Source organism: Salmo trutta, chromosome 17, assembly GCF_901001165.1.
Source record: "Salmo trutta chromosome 17, fSalTru1.1, whole genome shotgun sequence".
Lineage (NCBI taxonomy): Eukaryota > Metazoa > Chordata > Actinopteri > Salmoniformes > Salmonidae > Salmo > Salmo trutta.
Window position 1 is genome coordinate 23,827,731 of NC_042973.1, and position 18,619 is coordinate 23,846,349.

Consider the following 18,619-nt stretch of genomic DNA (forward strand, 5'->3'; position numbering starts at 1 on the left):
GGAACATATTACAGTCTGTGCTAGCAAAACAGTCCTGTACCGTAGTGTCCGTGTCATCTGACCACTTCTGTATTCTCTGTAGAATCTTACCAGATGTAGCTGCTCTGTCCTGCCGAAAAACAGAGAAGCCAGCCAGCTCTATATTATCCGTGTCGTCGTTCAGCTAAGTCTCGGTGAAACGTAAGATATTACAGTTTTTAATGTCCAGTTGGTAGGACTGTCTTGCGTCCCACCCTAGTCAACAGCCAGTGGAATCGCGTGGCGCGAAATACAAATACCTCAAAAAATACTATAACTTCAATTTCTCAAACATATTACTATTTTACACCATTTTAAAGACAAGACTCTCGTTAATCTAACCGCATTGTCCGATTTCAAAAAGGCTTTACAGCGAAAGCAAAACATTAGATTATGTCAGGAGAGTACCCTGCCAAAAATAATCACACAGCCATTTTCAAAGCAAGCATATATGTCACAAAAACCAACACCACAGCTAAATGCAGCACTAACCTTTGATGATCTTCATCAGATGACACTCCTAGGACATTATGTTATACAATACATGCATGTTTTGTTCAATCAAGTTAATATTTATATCAAAAACCAGCTTTTTACATTAGCATGTGATGTTCAGAACTAGCATACCCACCGCAAACTTCCGGTGAATTTACTAAATTACTCACGATTAACGTTCACAAAATACATAACATTTATTTTAAGAATTATAGATACAGAACTCCTTTATGCAATCGCAGTGTCAGATTTTAAAATAGCTTTTCGGCGAAAACACATTTTGCAATATTCTGAGTAGATAGCCCAGCCATCAAGGCTAGCTAATTTGACAGCCACCAAGTTTGGTGCTCACTAAACTCAGAATTACTATAACAAAAATTGGATTACCTTTGCTATTCTTCGTCAGAATGCACTCCCAGGACTACTACTTCAAATGTTGTTTTGGTTTCAAATAATCCATAGTTATATTCAAATAGCTCCGTTTTGTTCGTGCATTCAGGTCAGTATCTGAAGGGTGACGCACGAGCGCATTTCGTGACAAAAAAAAACAAAATATTCCATTACTGTATTTCGAAGCATGTCAAACGCTGTTTAAAATCAATTTTTATGCTATTTTTCTCGTAAAATAGCGATAATATTACAACCGGGTGACGTTGTATTCATTCAAAGACTGAAAGAAAAACATGGAGTCATCTCATGGACGCGCATCTCCAGTGTCATTGTTCTCTGCCTGACCACTCAGAAAAACTCCTGCTGTTTTTCGCCCAGAGACTGCAGAGACGTCATTCCACTTTCTGGCACCTTCTGAGAGCCAATGGAAGCCTTAGAAAATGTCACGTTACAGCAGAGATGCTGTATTTTTGATAGAGATGCCACAGAAGGAGAACAAATTGTCAGACAGGGCACTTCCTGCATGGAATCTTCTCATGTTTTGGCATGCCATATGAGTTCTGTTATACTCACAGACACCATTCAAACAGTTTTAGAACCTTTAGAGTGCTTTCTATCCAAATCTACTAATTATATGCATATTCTCGTTTTTGGGCAAGAGTAGTAACCAGTTTAAATTGGGTACGTTTTTTATCCGGCCGTGCAAATACTGCCACCTAGCCCCAACAGGTTAATCGTAGATCATCCAGTTTGTTTTCCAATAATTGCACATTGGCCAAAAATGCGGAGGGCAGTGGTGGTCTACTCACTTGGCGACGAATTCTCACAAGGCACCCAGACCTCCGCCCCCTGTATTTCCGTCTTTTCTTCACGCGAATGGCGGGGATTTGGGCATTGTCTTCACAAAGCAGTGTATCCTTCACATCGGACCCATTAAAGAGAAAATCTTCGTCCAGTTCGAGATGAGTAATTGCTGTTCTGATGTTCAGAAGCTCTTTTTGGCCATAAGAGACGGTAGCAGCAACGGAAGCAGCAACATTATGTCCAAAATTTGTTACAAAAAATGCTAAAAAAAACAACAACATTTCAGAGTTGGTTAGAAGCCTGTAAAAAGGCAGCCATTCCCTCCGGCAACCATCCCCTCCTCAGCATTTCTGAGAGAGCAGTGTGTGTGTGTGTGTGTGTACCACATTGGGTTTAGTGAGTGAGTGAGTGTGAGTGTGTATGTACACTACCGTTCAAAAGTTTGGGGTCACTTACAAATGTCCTTGTTTTTGAAAGAAAAGCACATTTTTTGTCCACTAAAATAACATCAAATTGATCAGAAATACAGTGTAGACATTGTTAATGTTGTAAATGACTATTGTAGCTGGAAACGGCAGATTGTTTTATTGAATATCTACATAGGCGTACAGAAGCCCATTATCAGCAACCATCACTCCTGTGTTCCAATGGCATGTTGTATTAGCTAATCCAAGTTTATAATTTTAAAAGGCTAATTGATCATTAGAAAAAACTTTTGCAATTATGTCAGCACAGCTGAAAACTGTTGTCTAATTAAAAAAGCAATAAAACTGACCTTCTTTAGACTAGTTGAGTATCTGAAGCATCAGCATTTGTGGGTTCGATTACAGGCTCAAAATGGACAGAAACAAAGAACTTTCTTCTGAAACTCATCAGTCTATTCTTGTTTTGAGAAATGAAGGCTGTTCCATGCGAGAAATTGCCAAGAAACTGAAGATCTCGTACAATGCTGTGTACTACTCCCTTCACAGAACAGTGCAAACTGGCTCTAATTAGAATAGAAAGAGGAGTGGGAGGCCCCAGTGCACAACTGAGCAAGAGGACAAGTACATTAGTGTCTAGTTTGAGAAACAGATGCCTCACAAGTCCTCAACTGGCAGCTTCATTAAAAAGTACCTGCAAAACACCAGTGTCAAAGTCAACAGTGAAGATGCGACTCCGGGATGCTGGCCTTGTACATGTGTTTGCATCCTCAGCACCATGCATCCCACTGGATCTGGCATGTGAGCTACGTAAGAACCTCACAAAGAAATAAGCTACAAGATCAAGTTGGCAGGTACACACGAAACGAGGCCCATGAAAACTGTGCAGTGCAACCAATTTGTTTGTGGACCCGAAGCATAAAGAGAAGACGCCATTGATTAATGTGTAAAGGCACGGAAATAATAGCACACTACAGTGTCTGATACAATCAACAAATTACTTTTTAAATCTTGTCATGAATATTTCCACAAATATTTCTTTATGCAATTAATTGTTTAGAATTGTTCATGGACTGGTGCTTTTGTTTAGGAATACAGCAAATAATTTCACCTGCACACCTGGATGGTTATATTATTATTATTATTCTCATCTTTTTTGTTTCTAATTTGTTAAAAGAAGCTGTAACTGGACTTTATTCATTACTATAACTCTATTACTAATCAAATCTACAAATAAAGTTGATCAAATGGATTACACTGTAGTGTTTTATTGTAAGGGAAATGAAAATAGGCTATAGGCCTACGTTTTTTCTAGGACTTTGTAGAATTATACAAAACATATCCTTGACTCTATCTATCTCTATTGTTGTTATTTTTGTTTGTTTGCGCGCCTTGCAGGTTGAGAGCATCTGATGCATATGCTAAAGGGGACGCCCAGCAAATGTCTCTAGCTGGTACTTATTTTCTAAAAGACCAGGTGGTTCTAGTTTTAATGCATTCAATATATTATTATTCCAGTCTTTTACCGTTCTGATTGTTGGAGTAGACACGTTGTTTGCATAGCACACAACCTATGCTACACTTGTGAGAAACAAGTTTGGTTAATTTCATTGCATTTAAGAGTTTTGTCAATTTCGTCACTGTCTTTTGTTTGGAGCGCTCCTGTCAATGTTGAGTAAGGATGCGCAACTGATTACACATAGAAGTAGGCCTATAGACTAGCTGACCTGCGCAGAAATATATGAATATATGTGTCCATTTGGGGATATGATAGTATTTCTGATTGGCTTAATGCACACCACGACTAATGAGCTGTGGAGCTTCTCAATGTAATGTTGTCTTCACCTCATACAGCAAGAAAATGAAGTCTGCTTCTACATCCATTGAGAATGACAATAACTCCTCAATGTATCTGAAAAATCTTTCCAGCTCTCTCCCTTTCGATAACCACTCAGCGTGAAAGGAAAAAATGTCATACTCTGACCCAGTGGAAACGTCATAAAATAGGCCTACCCAAATACTTCTTATCTCTTGAGCAAATAGTCTACAGCGGTGTCTGTCCCGAGCTCACTGGTGCAGGAAATGCTGAGGGCCCAGAATATGTTATACAATGTTGCTAGGAGCTTCTGCAAAGACCCAAGTTAATAGTTGATACAATGTTTCAAGTGCGTTGCAGACAGGCCATGCGTAGCCAATGTGTCAGGATATTTTCTACCTGCAGATTGCAATGTTTTCATTTGTTGGCTTTATAGGCAATTTTTACATAGTTGTCAATGGCAATAGAAGTAACTTTTTAGGTTTGTACCATTTTCATTTAGATTTGGATAGAATTTTGAATAACCACATGACAATGATTTTGAGATACGAAGACATTATTATAAATGAAATAAAACTGTTACACGAAAATGTGCATTTGAAAACATTAACTGGCACGCAGATTGGTAAAAATTGTAAGATAAATTGGCACTCCTCGTGCAGCCTATAACCAGCAACTTCAGGAGAGTAACTGCAAAATTTTCGAAAGCCAGTAGGCATGGGAGGAGGATGGTCGGGACAGGTTACGTTTTATTTTCTTATAGTTATCTTGATCTCTGGCTCCCTCTTGAGTAATTTGTGTCTTATTTCATCAAACATTGAGCTTAAAGCATCAGACAAGCTCAATGCATATATAGTTGATTTTATTAAAACACATAGCGTGTGTCTATATATGGAAAAATACAAGTTTAAAAATTTAGACCAATCGATTGGCTGAAAGAACAGATTACTTTCAGTTGGCCAACGGACAGCCCTAAACCATATACAATATATACAATGTACAATGTCTTAGAGTGATGGACTGTGCCATCCCAGCGGTCTCGGCAATGATTAGTCCACTGAGAAGGCGTGAATCAGACAGGTGTGAATCAGACTTGTGTGCCATTAAAAATCAAAATAAATTTCCGACCGCTCAAGAAAAAAACCCTCTGTCGACCAACAGCCTATTGACATACAGTATACACCACACAGGGTTCATGGAGTGTGTTCCAGCTAGGCCACTCACTCACCTCATGCCGCGGGTAGAGTGGTTGTGGAAGTTCTGCAGCAGCTGTGGCACCCCCAGGATGGCATCGAACAGCATAGCCAGGGAGCCTAGGCCCTCCACGAACAGCACAGAGTCCAGCAGGAGCAGGGTGAGGAAGGCACACAGCACCGTGAAGGCAAAGCAGAACAGCAGGTAGTCCTCAAACGCACTCCAGCTCCAGAAGTAGCGCAGGTCCAGATCTGAGAGGGGTGAGGGAGGGAGAGAGGAGGGAGAGAGGGAGAGAGAGAAGGAGAGAGATGGGGAGGAAAGGTGAGGGGGGTGGGGTTGGAGGAGGGAAAGACAGGAGAGAAAGAGAGGGCGATAGATAAGAGAGGGAAAGATGTGGAGAGAGATTCCTTCATTAGAAAATGCAGACATTCATTGAACACAGCACATAAATCAATAGAGTGCAGCTAAGTGAATGAACCGTTGGAGAGACATTTTTTTAAAGCTTTTCACATTTACATAATATCTGGCTCTGGATCCTGCAAGCGTCATCACTGAGCCCATTCCACCACATAGCGCCAATACAGAGCTACAGTACATAGAGCTATTCTAATAACTCATTCAAACAGATTTTTTTTAAATTAAAAATTAGATTAAAATTACAGAGTGAAGTAAAATGTAGCCGCAGAGACTAAGCCTACACTCTGACCAATGAGAAAGAGAGATGCAATGTGGCACCTAAAACAAAATGTGGTCAGACAGAGCTCCTCTCTCACTAACAAATATTAATTATTCAGATATTTTAAGACTATTTCAACTTCCATCCATTATTTTCCATGTTTGCACTGGCAGCCCAATATGGTAGGCCTACTGTATATAGTAGCAGAGCCCAGGAGTGGAGACAAACCGTTCACAGAGAGGCATGTAAATATACAGTTCCAGATCTGCTTCACTGGCATTTATTGCCATTGTTCATCGCATTATAGTCTAATGGATATATGGATATAAAAACCTAAAAGGAGAGAGGAGGAAGGCAGCGTGACATCAAAGCTAAGAGAAATCAGAAATAGAAAGGGAAATACCTAGTCAGTTGTACAACTGAAAGCATTCAACTGAAATGTGTCTTCCGCATTTAATGCATTTAACCCAACCCTGAGTACTAAAGAGAGCCCTGGGGGTCACAAGCTGAGATAAGGGTCTAGCTGAGTGTGATACCTAAAATCCAGACACAACCACGCATATTGAGCGCCAGAGGTTCTCGGTTTGGTAATGGTATGTATAGGACCAGTCAGCTCCTCACAAGACAGTAATCCCACATGATCAATGGCCTCGTATTCCTTTCAAATTACCAGAGGGGGAATTGAACGAGCTGACATCACCTGAATGGAATTGATAGCTAAATAAGAGCCCATTTGTAAGTGAACCGACTGGTCTGTGACGTTCCATGTAGGAAGTGGCCGTGTTCCGCGTATTGTCAATAGGTTCTGCATTCTGAGTGTCTGAAAAGAACACTTGGCAACACCTGTCAGGGGGAATCGTGATGACGATGGTACACCCCCGTCAGGAACACAGCATGCTAAACGCCACCGCTGGGCTCACGAAATTGTGGGAGAGGCAGAGTGAGACATCTCATAGCGAGAAGAATGCATGATTAATGTCCTTATCATGGGACACCTCCTACAGATCCAATACAGAGATAGAACAGGAGATAGGATCTGAGGGGGACAGGACACAGGCACGAGCGCTGAAACATGCGCGCACACACACACAGTTGCGTCCGTCCTTGTAGTGAGGGCTGGTGCGGTGCCCAGACTGTCTCAGCACATGAATAATGTCTGTAGAGTCAGACGCTGACACTGATAGCTTCTGAACAGGGCCTGGCAGAGAGGCCTTATTCAAAGAATCCTCTGAGGACTTCATTTTTCACCTGTGAATAAAATCGGATTGATTTTACCCCCCCCCCCCCACCCCCTTATTCTAGTGTGCTGGCAGCGGCAGGGGCAAGCTCCGCCATTTGTCAGGAACATGAAAGCTCTTCTCTCCTTTAAATAAGGCAGGCAACGCTGCTGAGAGCAGCAGAACTACTGGCACTCCTAAAGCTTGACCTGTTTTCCAAACTGCGGTCTGTTTTGTCTAAATACAGTATATTGTAGCTCCCTCTCTCTATTCACCCCTCCTTCTCTCCATCCACTCCCCTTCTCCTTTTAATAAAGCCTGGTAGTTTTATTTGCACAATAATAAAAACACCTAGAGCAAATTGTTAAGTAAAACATAATGAAGAAACATAACCAATGGATCTGCATCACATCCAAAAGAACAAATTCGTAAATCTACCCCTCTCTCATCCCCCTCTCATCTCTGCCCCTCTCTCCCTCCCTTGTCATCCTTCTCTTTCGCTCTCGCTCATCCAGGCTGCTGCACCATCTGAGGCAGGCTGGCCTTACCAGTGAGATCCCTTTCAGTGTTGTGCTTACCTTAGCCAGTCTGGAGAGCAGAGCATTAGTGATGTGCAGGTCAGCTGTTTGTTCACCTGCACCTGCCCGCAATTGCTAGCAACCGATCCCCAACAGCCTGGGGATGGGTTACTAGGATGGCGCCGGAGAAGAAGGATGACGTTTTACATGTCCCCAACCAATTTAGTTTTTTGTTTGTTTCTTTGCGTTGTTTGTAACTTTTTTTTATTTTATTTTGTACATAATGTTGCCGCTACCGTCTCTTATGACCGAAAATAACTTCTGGATATCAGGACTGCGATTACTCACCACGGACTGACAGAATCCTTTTTTTCCTTTAACGAGTCTGACAACCCCGACGTGAATGATATGGCAAAGTGGGTGGGGTTATATCCTGCCTGTTTGGCCCTGTCCAGGGGTATCATCGGATGGGGCCACAGTGTCTTCTGATCCCTCCTGTCTCAGCCTCCAGTATTTATGCTGCAGTAGTTTATGTGTCGGGGGGCTAGGGTCAGTCTGTTACATCTGGAGTATTTCTCTTGTCTTATCCGGTGTCCTGTGTGAATTTAAATATGCTCTCTCTAATTCTCTCTTTCTTTCTTTCTCTCGGAGGACCTGAGCCCTAGGACCATGCCTCAGGACTACCTGGCATGATGACTCCTTGCTGTTCCCAGTCCACCTGGCCGTGCTGCTGCTCCAGTTTCAACTGTTCTGGCTGCGGCTATGGAACCCTGACCTGTTCACCGGACGTGCTTGTTGCACCCTCGACAACTACTATGATTATTATTATTTGACCATGCTGGTCATTTATGAACATTTTAACATCTTGACCATGTTCTGTTATAATATCCACCCGGCACAGCCAGAAGAGGACTGGCCACCCCTCATAGCCTGGTTCCTCTCTAGGTTTCTTCCTAGGTTTTTGGCCTTTCTAGGGAGTTTTTCCTAGGGAGTTTTTCCTAGCCACCGTGCTTCTTTCACATGCATTGCTTGCTGTTTGGGGTTTTAGGCGGGGTTTCTGTACAGCACTTTGAGATATCAGCTGATGTACGAAGGGCTATATAAATACATTTGATTTGATTTGATACTGCTCTCCCGGGAACAGGCCCAGATACCCATGATTTGCGTGAAGAGAAGGCGAAGAAAAAGGGGCCAAAGGGCAGGCTGCTATCTGAGAATTCATAGGAGATCGTATAAACCCCCACTTCCTTCCATTCTGCTAGCAAACGTGCAATCTTTGCAAAATAAAATAGATGACCTACGCGGAAGATTAAACTACCAACGGGACATTCAAAACTGTAATATCTTATGCTTCACGGAGTCATGGCTGAATGATGACACTATTAACTGTATATACAGCTGGCTGTTTATACGCTGTACCGGCAGGATAGAACAGCGGCGTCTGGTAAGACAAGGGGCGGCAGACTATGTATTTTTGTAAATAACAGCTGGTGCACGATATCTAAGGAAGTCTCGAGCTATTGCTCGCCTGATATGATAATCAGGTAGACCACACTATCTACCTAGAGAGTTTTCATCTGTATTTTTCGTAGCTATTCACATACCACCACAGACAGGCTGGCACTAAGACCGCATTGGATGAGCTGTATTCCGCCATAAGCAAACAAGTAAAAGCTCACCCAGAGGTGGCTCTCCGAGTAGCTGGAAACTTAAATCCGTTTTACCAAATTTGTATTAGTATGTTAAATGTGCAACCAGAGGGGAAAATAACTCAGGACCACCTTTACTCCACACACAGAGATGCATACAAAGCTCTCCCTCACCCTCCATTTGGCAAATCTGACCATAATTCTATCCACCTGATTCCTGCTTACAAGCAAAAATGAAAGCAGGAAGCACTAGTGACTAGATCAATAAAAAAGTGGTCAGATGAAGCAGATGCTAAGCTACAGGACTGTTTTGCTAGCACAGACTGGAATATGTTCCAGGATTCCTCCGACGGCATTGAGGAGTACACCAGATCAGTCATTGGCTTCATCAATAAGTGCATCGATGACGTCGTCCCCACAGTGACTGCACGTACACACCCCAACCAGAAGCCATGGATTACAGGCAACATTCGCACTGAGCTAACGGCTAGAGCTGCTGCTTTCAAGGAGCGTGACTCTAACCTGGAAGCTTATAAGAAATCCCGCTATGCCCTCCAATGAACCATCAAACAGGCAAAGCATCAATACAGGACAAAGATCAAATGGTACTACACCGGCTCTGACGCTCATCGGATGTGGCAGGGCATGCAAACCATTACAGACTACAAAGGGAAGCACAGCCGAGAGCTGCCCAGTGACACGATCCTACCAGACGAGCTAAACTAAACATGCTCGCTTCGAGGCAAATATCACTGAAACATGCATGAGAGCACCAGCTGTTCCAGAAGACTGTATGATCACACTCTCCCGCAGCCGATGTGAGTAAGACCTTTACACAGGTCAACAGGTCAGGGCCAGAAGGATTACCAGGACAGGTACTGCGAGCATGCGCTGACCAACTGGCAAGTGTCTTCACTGACATCTTCAACCTCTCCCTGTCCGAGTCTGTAATACCAACATGTTTTAAGCAGACCAACATAGTCCCTGTGCCCAAGAACACTAAGGTAACCTGACTAAATGACTACCGACCTGTAGCACTCACGTATGTAGCCATGAAGTTTTTTGAAAGGCTGGCCATGGCTCACATCAACACCATTATCTATGAAACCCTAGACCCACTCCAATTTGCATACCGCCCCAACAGATCCACAGATGATGCAATCTCTATTGCACTCCACACTGCTCTTTCCCACCTGGACAAGGAACACCTATGTGAGAATGCTATTCATTGACTACAACTCAGCATTCAACACCATAGTGCCCTCAAAGCTCATCAATAAACTAAGGACCCTGGGACTAAACACCTCCCTCTGCAACTGGACCCTGAACTTCCTGACGGGCCGTCCCTTAGGCGGTAAGGGTAGGTAACAACACATCCGCCACGCTGATACTCAACACAGGGGCCCCTCAGGGGTGCGTGCTCAGTCCCCTACTGTACTCCCTGTTCACTCATGACTGCACGGTCAGGCAAGACTCTAACACCATCATTAAGTTTGCGGATGACAACAGTGGTAGACCTGATCACCGACAATGACGAGACAGCCTATAGGGAGGAGGTCAGAGACCTGGCCTTGTGGTGCCACGACAACAACAATGGAGATGATTGTGGACTACAGGAAAAAGAGGACTGAACACGCCCCCATTCTCATCGACAGGGCTGCAGTGGAGCAGGTTGAGAGCTTCAAGTTCCTTGGTGTCCACATCACCAACAAACTAACATGGTCCAAGCACACAAAGACAGTCATGAAGAGGGCACTACAAAACCTATTCCCCCTCAGGAGACTGAAAAGATTTGGCATGGGTCCTCAGATCCTCAAAAGGTTCTACAACTGCACCATCAAGAGCATCCTGACTGGTTGCATCACTGCCTGGTATGGCAACTGCTCGGCCTCCGACCGCCAGGCACTACAGAGGGTAGTGCGAACGGCCCAGTACATCACCGGGGCCAAGCTTCCTGCCATCCAGGACCTCTATACCAGGAGGTGTCAGAGGAAGGCCGAAATATTGTCAAAGACTCCAGCCACCCTAGTCATAACCTGTTCTCTCTGCTACCGCACGGCAAACGGTACTGGAGCGCCAAGTTTAGGTCCAAGAGGCTTCTAAACAGCTTCTACCCCCAAGCCAAAAGACTCCTGAACACCTACCCAGACTATTTGCAATGCACCCACCCCCTCTTTTACACCGCTTCTACTCTCTGTTGTTATCATCTATGCATAGTCACTTTAATAACTCTACCTACATGTACATATTACCTCAACTAACCGGTGCCCCCGCACATTGACTCTGTACCGGCACCCCCCTGTATATGGACTAGCTATTGTTATTTTACTGCTGCTATTTAATTACTTGCTACTTTTACTTCTTATTCTTATCCATATTTTTCTAACTGCATTGTTGGTTTGGGGCTCGTGGGTAAGCATTTCACTGTAAGGTCTACACCTGTTGTATTCGGCGCATGAGACTTGATAAAGACAGCACCTTTACAGACAGTCCTCCACTCCTGTTCCCAAGTCAAAATGTACATTTGGTGTATCATTTTACTACAATAACTGCTTAATTCTGTAGGAGTTAATATTATGTAAAGCTATGTGAGAGGTTATAGACCTACAGTCAGTGTTCTCACTTCAGTTACTATTCCATTTTACCCATCCGAACAGTACAGTTCCCTTCACATGCCATATTTGAAGTCTTGTGACTGTAGAATTTGTTCAGTGCCTCACAATCATCACACATAACATCTCTCCCAAACATTAGGCTACAGCTCTGGCCCTCCCTTCTCTTTTAAACCCACTCCGACATTGTCCTTTTTGCCTCAGTGGATCGATGTTACATTTTTCTGCATAAATTCCCAAAAGCATTTGGAAATATCTGTGAATTTGGCACGCGTACAGTTAAAGCTTAGGCTTACACACTAACGTCAGATAACAAGAATGAAAAAAAAAAACTCAATGTAGCCTATAGATCTTTATTGCACAAGAATGATACATTTACCGAATCTTTTATGATTTTTTAAAATCTTTATTTAACATGACCGCCACCCACCCAGCCTTCATCCACACAATATTTTATTACGTTAAACCCGGTTGCCCGCCCGCCCTGCGGATATAACTGCGGGGACTATAGGTTATGAGTCATTCCGCGCATCACTACAGAGCTACAGAACTTGTTGACGAGCCGCACTTCAAAAGACACACACAAGAGGCACCACATCAAGGAGGAGGAGTGGGGAGGTGAGGTGCACTTATTTTTTCCCCCAGCTCTTCAGATCAAACATTTTAATTACTAAAACAGAAGAAAAACTCAAAGCACTCAATGGAAATTCTTCACACATCCATGTGACAGTGTCGGTAACCCAGGGCAAGTAGGTCTACAGCGGAGTCCAGCTCAACCACATCTAGAATGCCAGAGGGTTTACATTCTGCCAGTCATCTGTAAGACAGTCAGCTCAGCAGCACTAACAGCTGCTAGTGTTAGCAATAGAGGTCTTCACGGGTCCGTTCCAAAATGGACCTTGGGATTTTCCATCCGGACCCGATATACATAAATACATTTTTTTAATATAGCGACCCGTTCCAAACTGACCCGAGGACAACTAGACCCATTGTCCCTTCACCTGCAGGGTCACCATGGCCAAACCAGCCATCCTGTCTCTGTCTGTCAGCTGAGCCCATAACTCTGGGACAGGTCAACCATGGGCACAGAGATGCTGCCCTTTCAGCTAACAGTACGCCCATGAGTATTGATTGTTCAAAGGGAACATATAACACAAGCTAGGTTGGATCCAGAATAATAAACCATTAAATCAGACCTGCCTGACAAACCAATAGAAAAACAGGAAGTTGGCTAGGCCTACATACGGTCAGTGTGGTCTGCACATATTTTACTCAACATCATTCAGACTGACTGGTGAGGGGACTCCTACAGTACCTCACCATTAGCAGTCATAACAACATGGCACCTATGCCCAGGTGGCATGGCCTATGGGCAGAGAGCTGTGTGAGAGGGCATCTGGCAAGGCAGGAGGAGGTTTGTGGGTTGTGTACACGTTTTAATGAAGGCAGCAGACACAGGGGCCTGGTTTTTGTACTCCCTCAGTCAGCAGTGTGTCTCATTTGAATAATGCAAGAGCTTCAGAAATAGTGGACTGATTAGCCTCTCATTAAGAAACACTGGACCACTGTCCTTTCTCATATTGCACAAGTAGGCATGTAAGTGCACATACTCACATGGAAAGAAAACATACAAGTGCGCACATGCACACACACATAAGCATGGACACATGTTCCACCTTCAAGCTTCACCTCTTTGTCATGTCACAGTTTACATAGGAACACAGCAGAGCAAAAGTGTCATTAAAATCTTGCCCCAGGTCAAGAAGTAGGATTTGTAATTTATCAAGTCACATTTAAATGAACTTGATAAGGGGTTTCGATTACAGCTGTATTACAGCATCTGAGACTGACTGGGTACCAGACAGACTGACCTGGACATGACTGCTGATCAGAGAGCAATAATGTGGGTCTGAATGTGGATCCATTCAAACTCTACACTAGAAAGAAAATGTACTGTACCCCTCTCATAAGCTCTTTGAATATTTTTGAACAAGGACAAAGACTGTGCCGATATAGCTAAGTCATTAAGTTCATATTCAATGAGGCAGCTCTAAATTCACAAATTAAATTGAAATAAATATACTTTCTAAGTCATTTAGCCATTCAGGCATGTCCATATTTGAATTTAGCTATATATAGTAGATGACTGCAGTACTATTCTATTGTCTTGTGGCCCTGCTGCAGTGTTCTGTCTTATAGGTTGACCCTTCATCAACCCCTGCCTCTGTGTTTAATGAATATGCATTCAAAAAAATGATAAGAGGACTGATTTGCATATACTGTACATAACATTATAATATTCCGATGCATAGTAGTATCACGCTATTTTATCCTGGAAGATTATTTCACAGGCAGCACAAACCAAGGCAATCACATCCCTGAATGCTCACTAAAGCAGGTCATGTTAGGTAAGCCTTTTCAAGGTACTTTCCATAATAATCTAAGACAGGGTTCCCCAACTAGCAGCCTGCGGGATGGTTTTATTTGTCATTGTTGGACATAAGACTGTAAAAACACCAAGGAAATCAGCTCCAAGTTATTTTAATTTTGCAAATCTGTTCCCAAGTATTCCCATGCATAATAGAGAGACACATGATCGTATACAAATGTAAGCAAGGTTTGAAATGATTATGTTTAAGTAAAATATTATATCTGTTTGGGTGACTTGCGGTCAATTTGCAGCCCCCCGACCATCCACTCAAGAAGAAATCGGCCCACGGCTGAATATAGTTGATGATCCTTTATATATGGGGTGGCAAGTAGCCTAGTGGTTACAGCGTTGGACTAGTAACAGAAAGGTTGCAAGATCGAATCCCCGAGCTGACAAGGTAAAAATCTGTCGTTCTGCCCCTACCCACTGTTCCTAGGTCGTCATTGAAAATAAGAATTTGTTCTTAACTGACTTGCCTAGTAAAATAAAAAAAATTAAAAAAATCCCTGATCAAAGAGAACAAACTAAACTTTGCAGTCAGAAGACTTGAGTTTAAGATGAGCGAGGTTATCTCAAACTTTAGCATGACATCAAGTCTGCCATTGATTTAACTTAGATTAATCTCTTATACAATGGTTTAAAGTTATGTACAGCAACCCCAGGTGTAAAATAGTAAATAATGATTACTTCTAAGAAAGTATTGAGCTTTTAAGAGGAGTAAAACATGGCTGTCCGTTGTCTCCATATCTATGTATTATGGCCATCGAAATGCTAGCTATTAAAATCAGATCCAACAAGAACATCAAGGGGTTAGAAATACAGGGATGTCAATGTAAGCCGATTACTCAAGTGTTTTCTTAAATCCGCAATCCGGATCCCTTCACAGTCTCATTGAAGATCTTGATCACTTTTCTAGCTTCTCTGGACTAAAACCCAATTATGTCAAGTATACCATATTACTTATTGGATCATTTAAAGACACAATGTTTAAACTACCTTGTAGTTTACCAATAAAATGGGCAGATGGTGAAGTAGAAAATATAAATTAACTTCCCACAACCAATTTCAATTGAAAGTTTGCAAAAATAGATAAGATTCTGCAACAATGGAGAGGTAAGTACTTGTCTATAAATGGAAATATCACATTGATTAACTCTTAGGTCCTATCACAGTCTACTTACTTACTAATGGTGCTGCCTACTCCAGACAACTCATTTTTTTAATCACATGAGCAAAAAATATTTTACTTTATTTGGAATGCAAAAACAGACTAAGACAAAATTAAAAGTGCCTGTTACATAATGAATATGAGTTTGGGCGGCTCAAATGATTAAAGATTAAAGCATTAAACCACTCAATAAAAGCTTCACTCAAACATAAGTTATACTTAAAACCGAATTGGTTCTCCAGTAGATTATTAAGAAAGGCTCATCCTTTGTTAAAAAATTAGCTTTTTGCCTTTATACAGATTACAATTTCCAATTTCCGACTAATGGAAAATGTGTTTAAAGTATGGCCCTTTCTTCAACAAGCCATACAAAGCTGGTTACAATTAAAAATGTATCATCCAGAAAAGATAGAACAAATATTACAACAAATAATATAGTTAATCTCAAATATATTGATTGATAAAAAAAACTGTGGTATTATACAGTACCAGTCAAACGTTTGGACACACCTACTCATTCAAGGGTTTTTCTATATTTTGACTATTTTCTACAATGTAGAATAATAGTGAAGACATCAAAACTATGAAAGAACACATTTGGAATCATTTATTAACCAAAAAAGTGTTAAACAAATCAAAATATATTTTATATTTGAGATTATTCAAAGTAGCCACCCTTTGCCTTGATGACAGCTTTGCACACTCTTGACATTCTCTCAACCAGCTTCATGATGTAGTCACCTGGAATGCATTTCAATTAACAGGTGTGCCTTGTTAAAAGCAAATATGTTGAATTTCTTTCCTTAATGGGTTTGAGCCAGTCAGTTGTGTTGTGACAAGGTAGGGGTGGTATACAGAAGATAGCCCTTTTTGGTAAAAGACCAAGTCCATATTATGGAAAGAACAGCTCAAATAATTGTATTTTTATTGAACCTTTATTTAACTTGGTAAGTCAGTTAAGAACAAATTCTTATTCATCATGATGGCCTACCCCGGCCAAACCATAGCCCGCACAATGCTGGGCCAATTGTGCACCGCCCTATGGGACTTCCAATCACGGCCGGTTGTGATACAGCCTGGAATCTAACCAGGGTCTGTAGTGATTCATATAGCACTGAGATGCAGTGCCTTAGACTGCTGCGCCACTCGGGAGCACCGAGTGGGGGCAAAGAGAAACGACAGTCCATCACTACTTTAAGACATGAAGGTCAGTCAATCTGGAAAATGTCAAGATCTTTGGTAAGTTTCTTCAAGTGCAGTATCAAAAACCATCAAGCGCTATGATTAAATTGGCTCTCATGAGGACTGCCACAGGAAAGGAAGAAGTTACCTCTGCTGCAGAGGATATGTTTAATAGAATTAACTGCATGTCAGATTGCAGCCCAAATAAATGCTTCACAGAGTTCAAGTAACAGACACATCTCAACATCAACTGTTCAGAGGAGACTGCATGAATTGCTGCAAAGAAACCACTACTAAAGGACACCAATAAGAAGAACAGACTTGCTTGGACCAAGAAACAGGAGCAATGGACATTAGACCGGTGGAGTCCAAATTTTGAGATTTTTGTCTTGGACCGCCATGTCTTTGTGAGATGCAGAGTAGGTGAATAGAGATCTCAGCATGTGTGGTTCCCACTGTGAAGCATGGAGGAGGAGATGTGATGGTGTGGGGGTGCTTTGCTGGTGACACTGTCAGTGATTTAATTAGAATTCAAGGCATACTTAAAGAGCATGGCTACCGCAGCATTCTGCAGCGATACACCTTACATTTACATTTTAGTCATTTAGCAGACGCTCTTATGCAGAGCAACTTACAGTGGTGAATGCATACATTTCATACATTTTTTCTCCGTACTGGTCTCCCGTGGGAATCAAACCCACAACCCTGGCGTTGCAAACACCATGCTCTACCAACTGAGCCACACGGGACCACCTTCCTGCCTTCCCATCTGGTTTGCACTTAGTGGGACTATCATTTGTTTTTCAACAGGACAATGACCTAACACACGTCCAGGCTGTGTAAGGGCTATTTGACCAAGATGGAGAGTGATGGAGTGATGCATCAGATGAACTGGCCTCCACAATCACCCAACCTCAACCCAATTAATATGGTTTGGGATGAGTTGGACTGCAGAATGAAGAAAAAGCAGCCAACAAGTGCTCAGCATATGTGGGAACTCCTTCAAGACTGTTGGAAAAGCATTCCAGGTGAAGCTGGTTGAGAGAATGCCAAGAGTGTGCAAAGCTGTCATCAAAGCAAAGGGTGGCTACTTTGAAGAATCTCAAATATAAAATATATTTAGATTTGTTTAACACTTTTTGGTTGCTACATTATTACATATGTGTTATTTCATGGTTTTGATGTCTTCACTATTATTGTACAATGTAGAAAAATAGTAAAAATAAAGAAAAACCCTTGAATGAGTAGGTGTGTCAAAACTTTTGACTGGTACTGTATGTATTAATTATATTATGAATAGAGAATGTAGTTATGTCACATATGTAGCTATCGAAAATATATGGGAATGTCTGCTCAATTCAATGTTACAACCAACTGATTGCAGCATTACCGCAAAACATGCAGGAGGCAAGTGGAAGAGGGGGAAGGGAGGGAACTTGTTTGTTTGCCATATATTAAAGATACAAATAGTCTGAAAATGATCGGCATAAATAGAAAAATATACCAGTTTCATTTGAGGACAAAAATGTGGACAGCTGTGCCATACAGGTTGCTAAATAAATGGAAAGAGATTTCCTAGATTTTGTTTATACAGTGCCTTTGGAAAGTATTCAGACACCTTGACTTTTTCCACATTTTGTTACGTTACAGCCTTATTCTAAAATGGATTAAAGAAAACAATTTCCTCAGCAATCTACACAAAATACCCCATAATGACAAAGTGAAAACAGGTTTTAATCAATTTTAGCTAATACATTTTTATTAGTTTTATATTTTTATAATACCTTATTTACATAAGTATTCAGACCCTTTGCTATGTGACTCAAAATTGAGCTCAGGTGCATCCTGTTTCCATTGATCATCCTTGAGATGTTTCTGGGAAAGGATGCCAAAACATTTCTGCAGCATTGAAAGTTCCCAAGAACACAGTGGCCTCAATCATTCTTAAATGGAAGAAGTCTGGAACCACCAAGACTCTTCCTAGAGATGGCTGCACAGCCAAACTGAGCAATCGGGGGAGAAGGGCT

General features: G+C 41.9%; 1 protein-coding gene across 4 annotated transcripts in view; it reads right to left on the bottom strand.

The window, feature by feature from the left end:
* Window positions 1-18,619, bottom strand: part of LOC115151915 (PQ-loop repeat-containing protein 1) — a 102,531-nt gene that overhangs the window by 66,558 nt on the left and 17,354 nt on the right. For all 4 annotated transcript variants that reach the window (XM_029696260.1, XM_029696259.1, XM_029696258.1 and 1 more), the window contains exon 4: window positions 5,174-5,390. In XM_029696260.1, coding sequence (XP_029552120.1) covers window positions 5,174-5,390 — 217 coding nt within the window. The remainder of the gene's footprint in view (window positions 1-5,173; window positions 5,391-18,619) is intronic.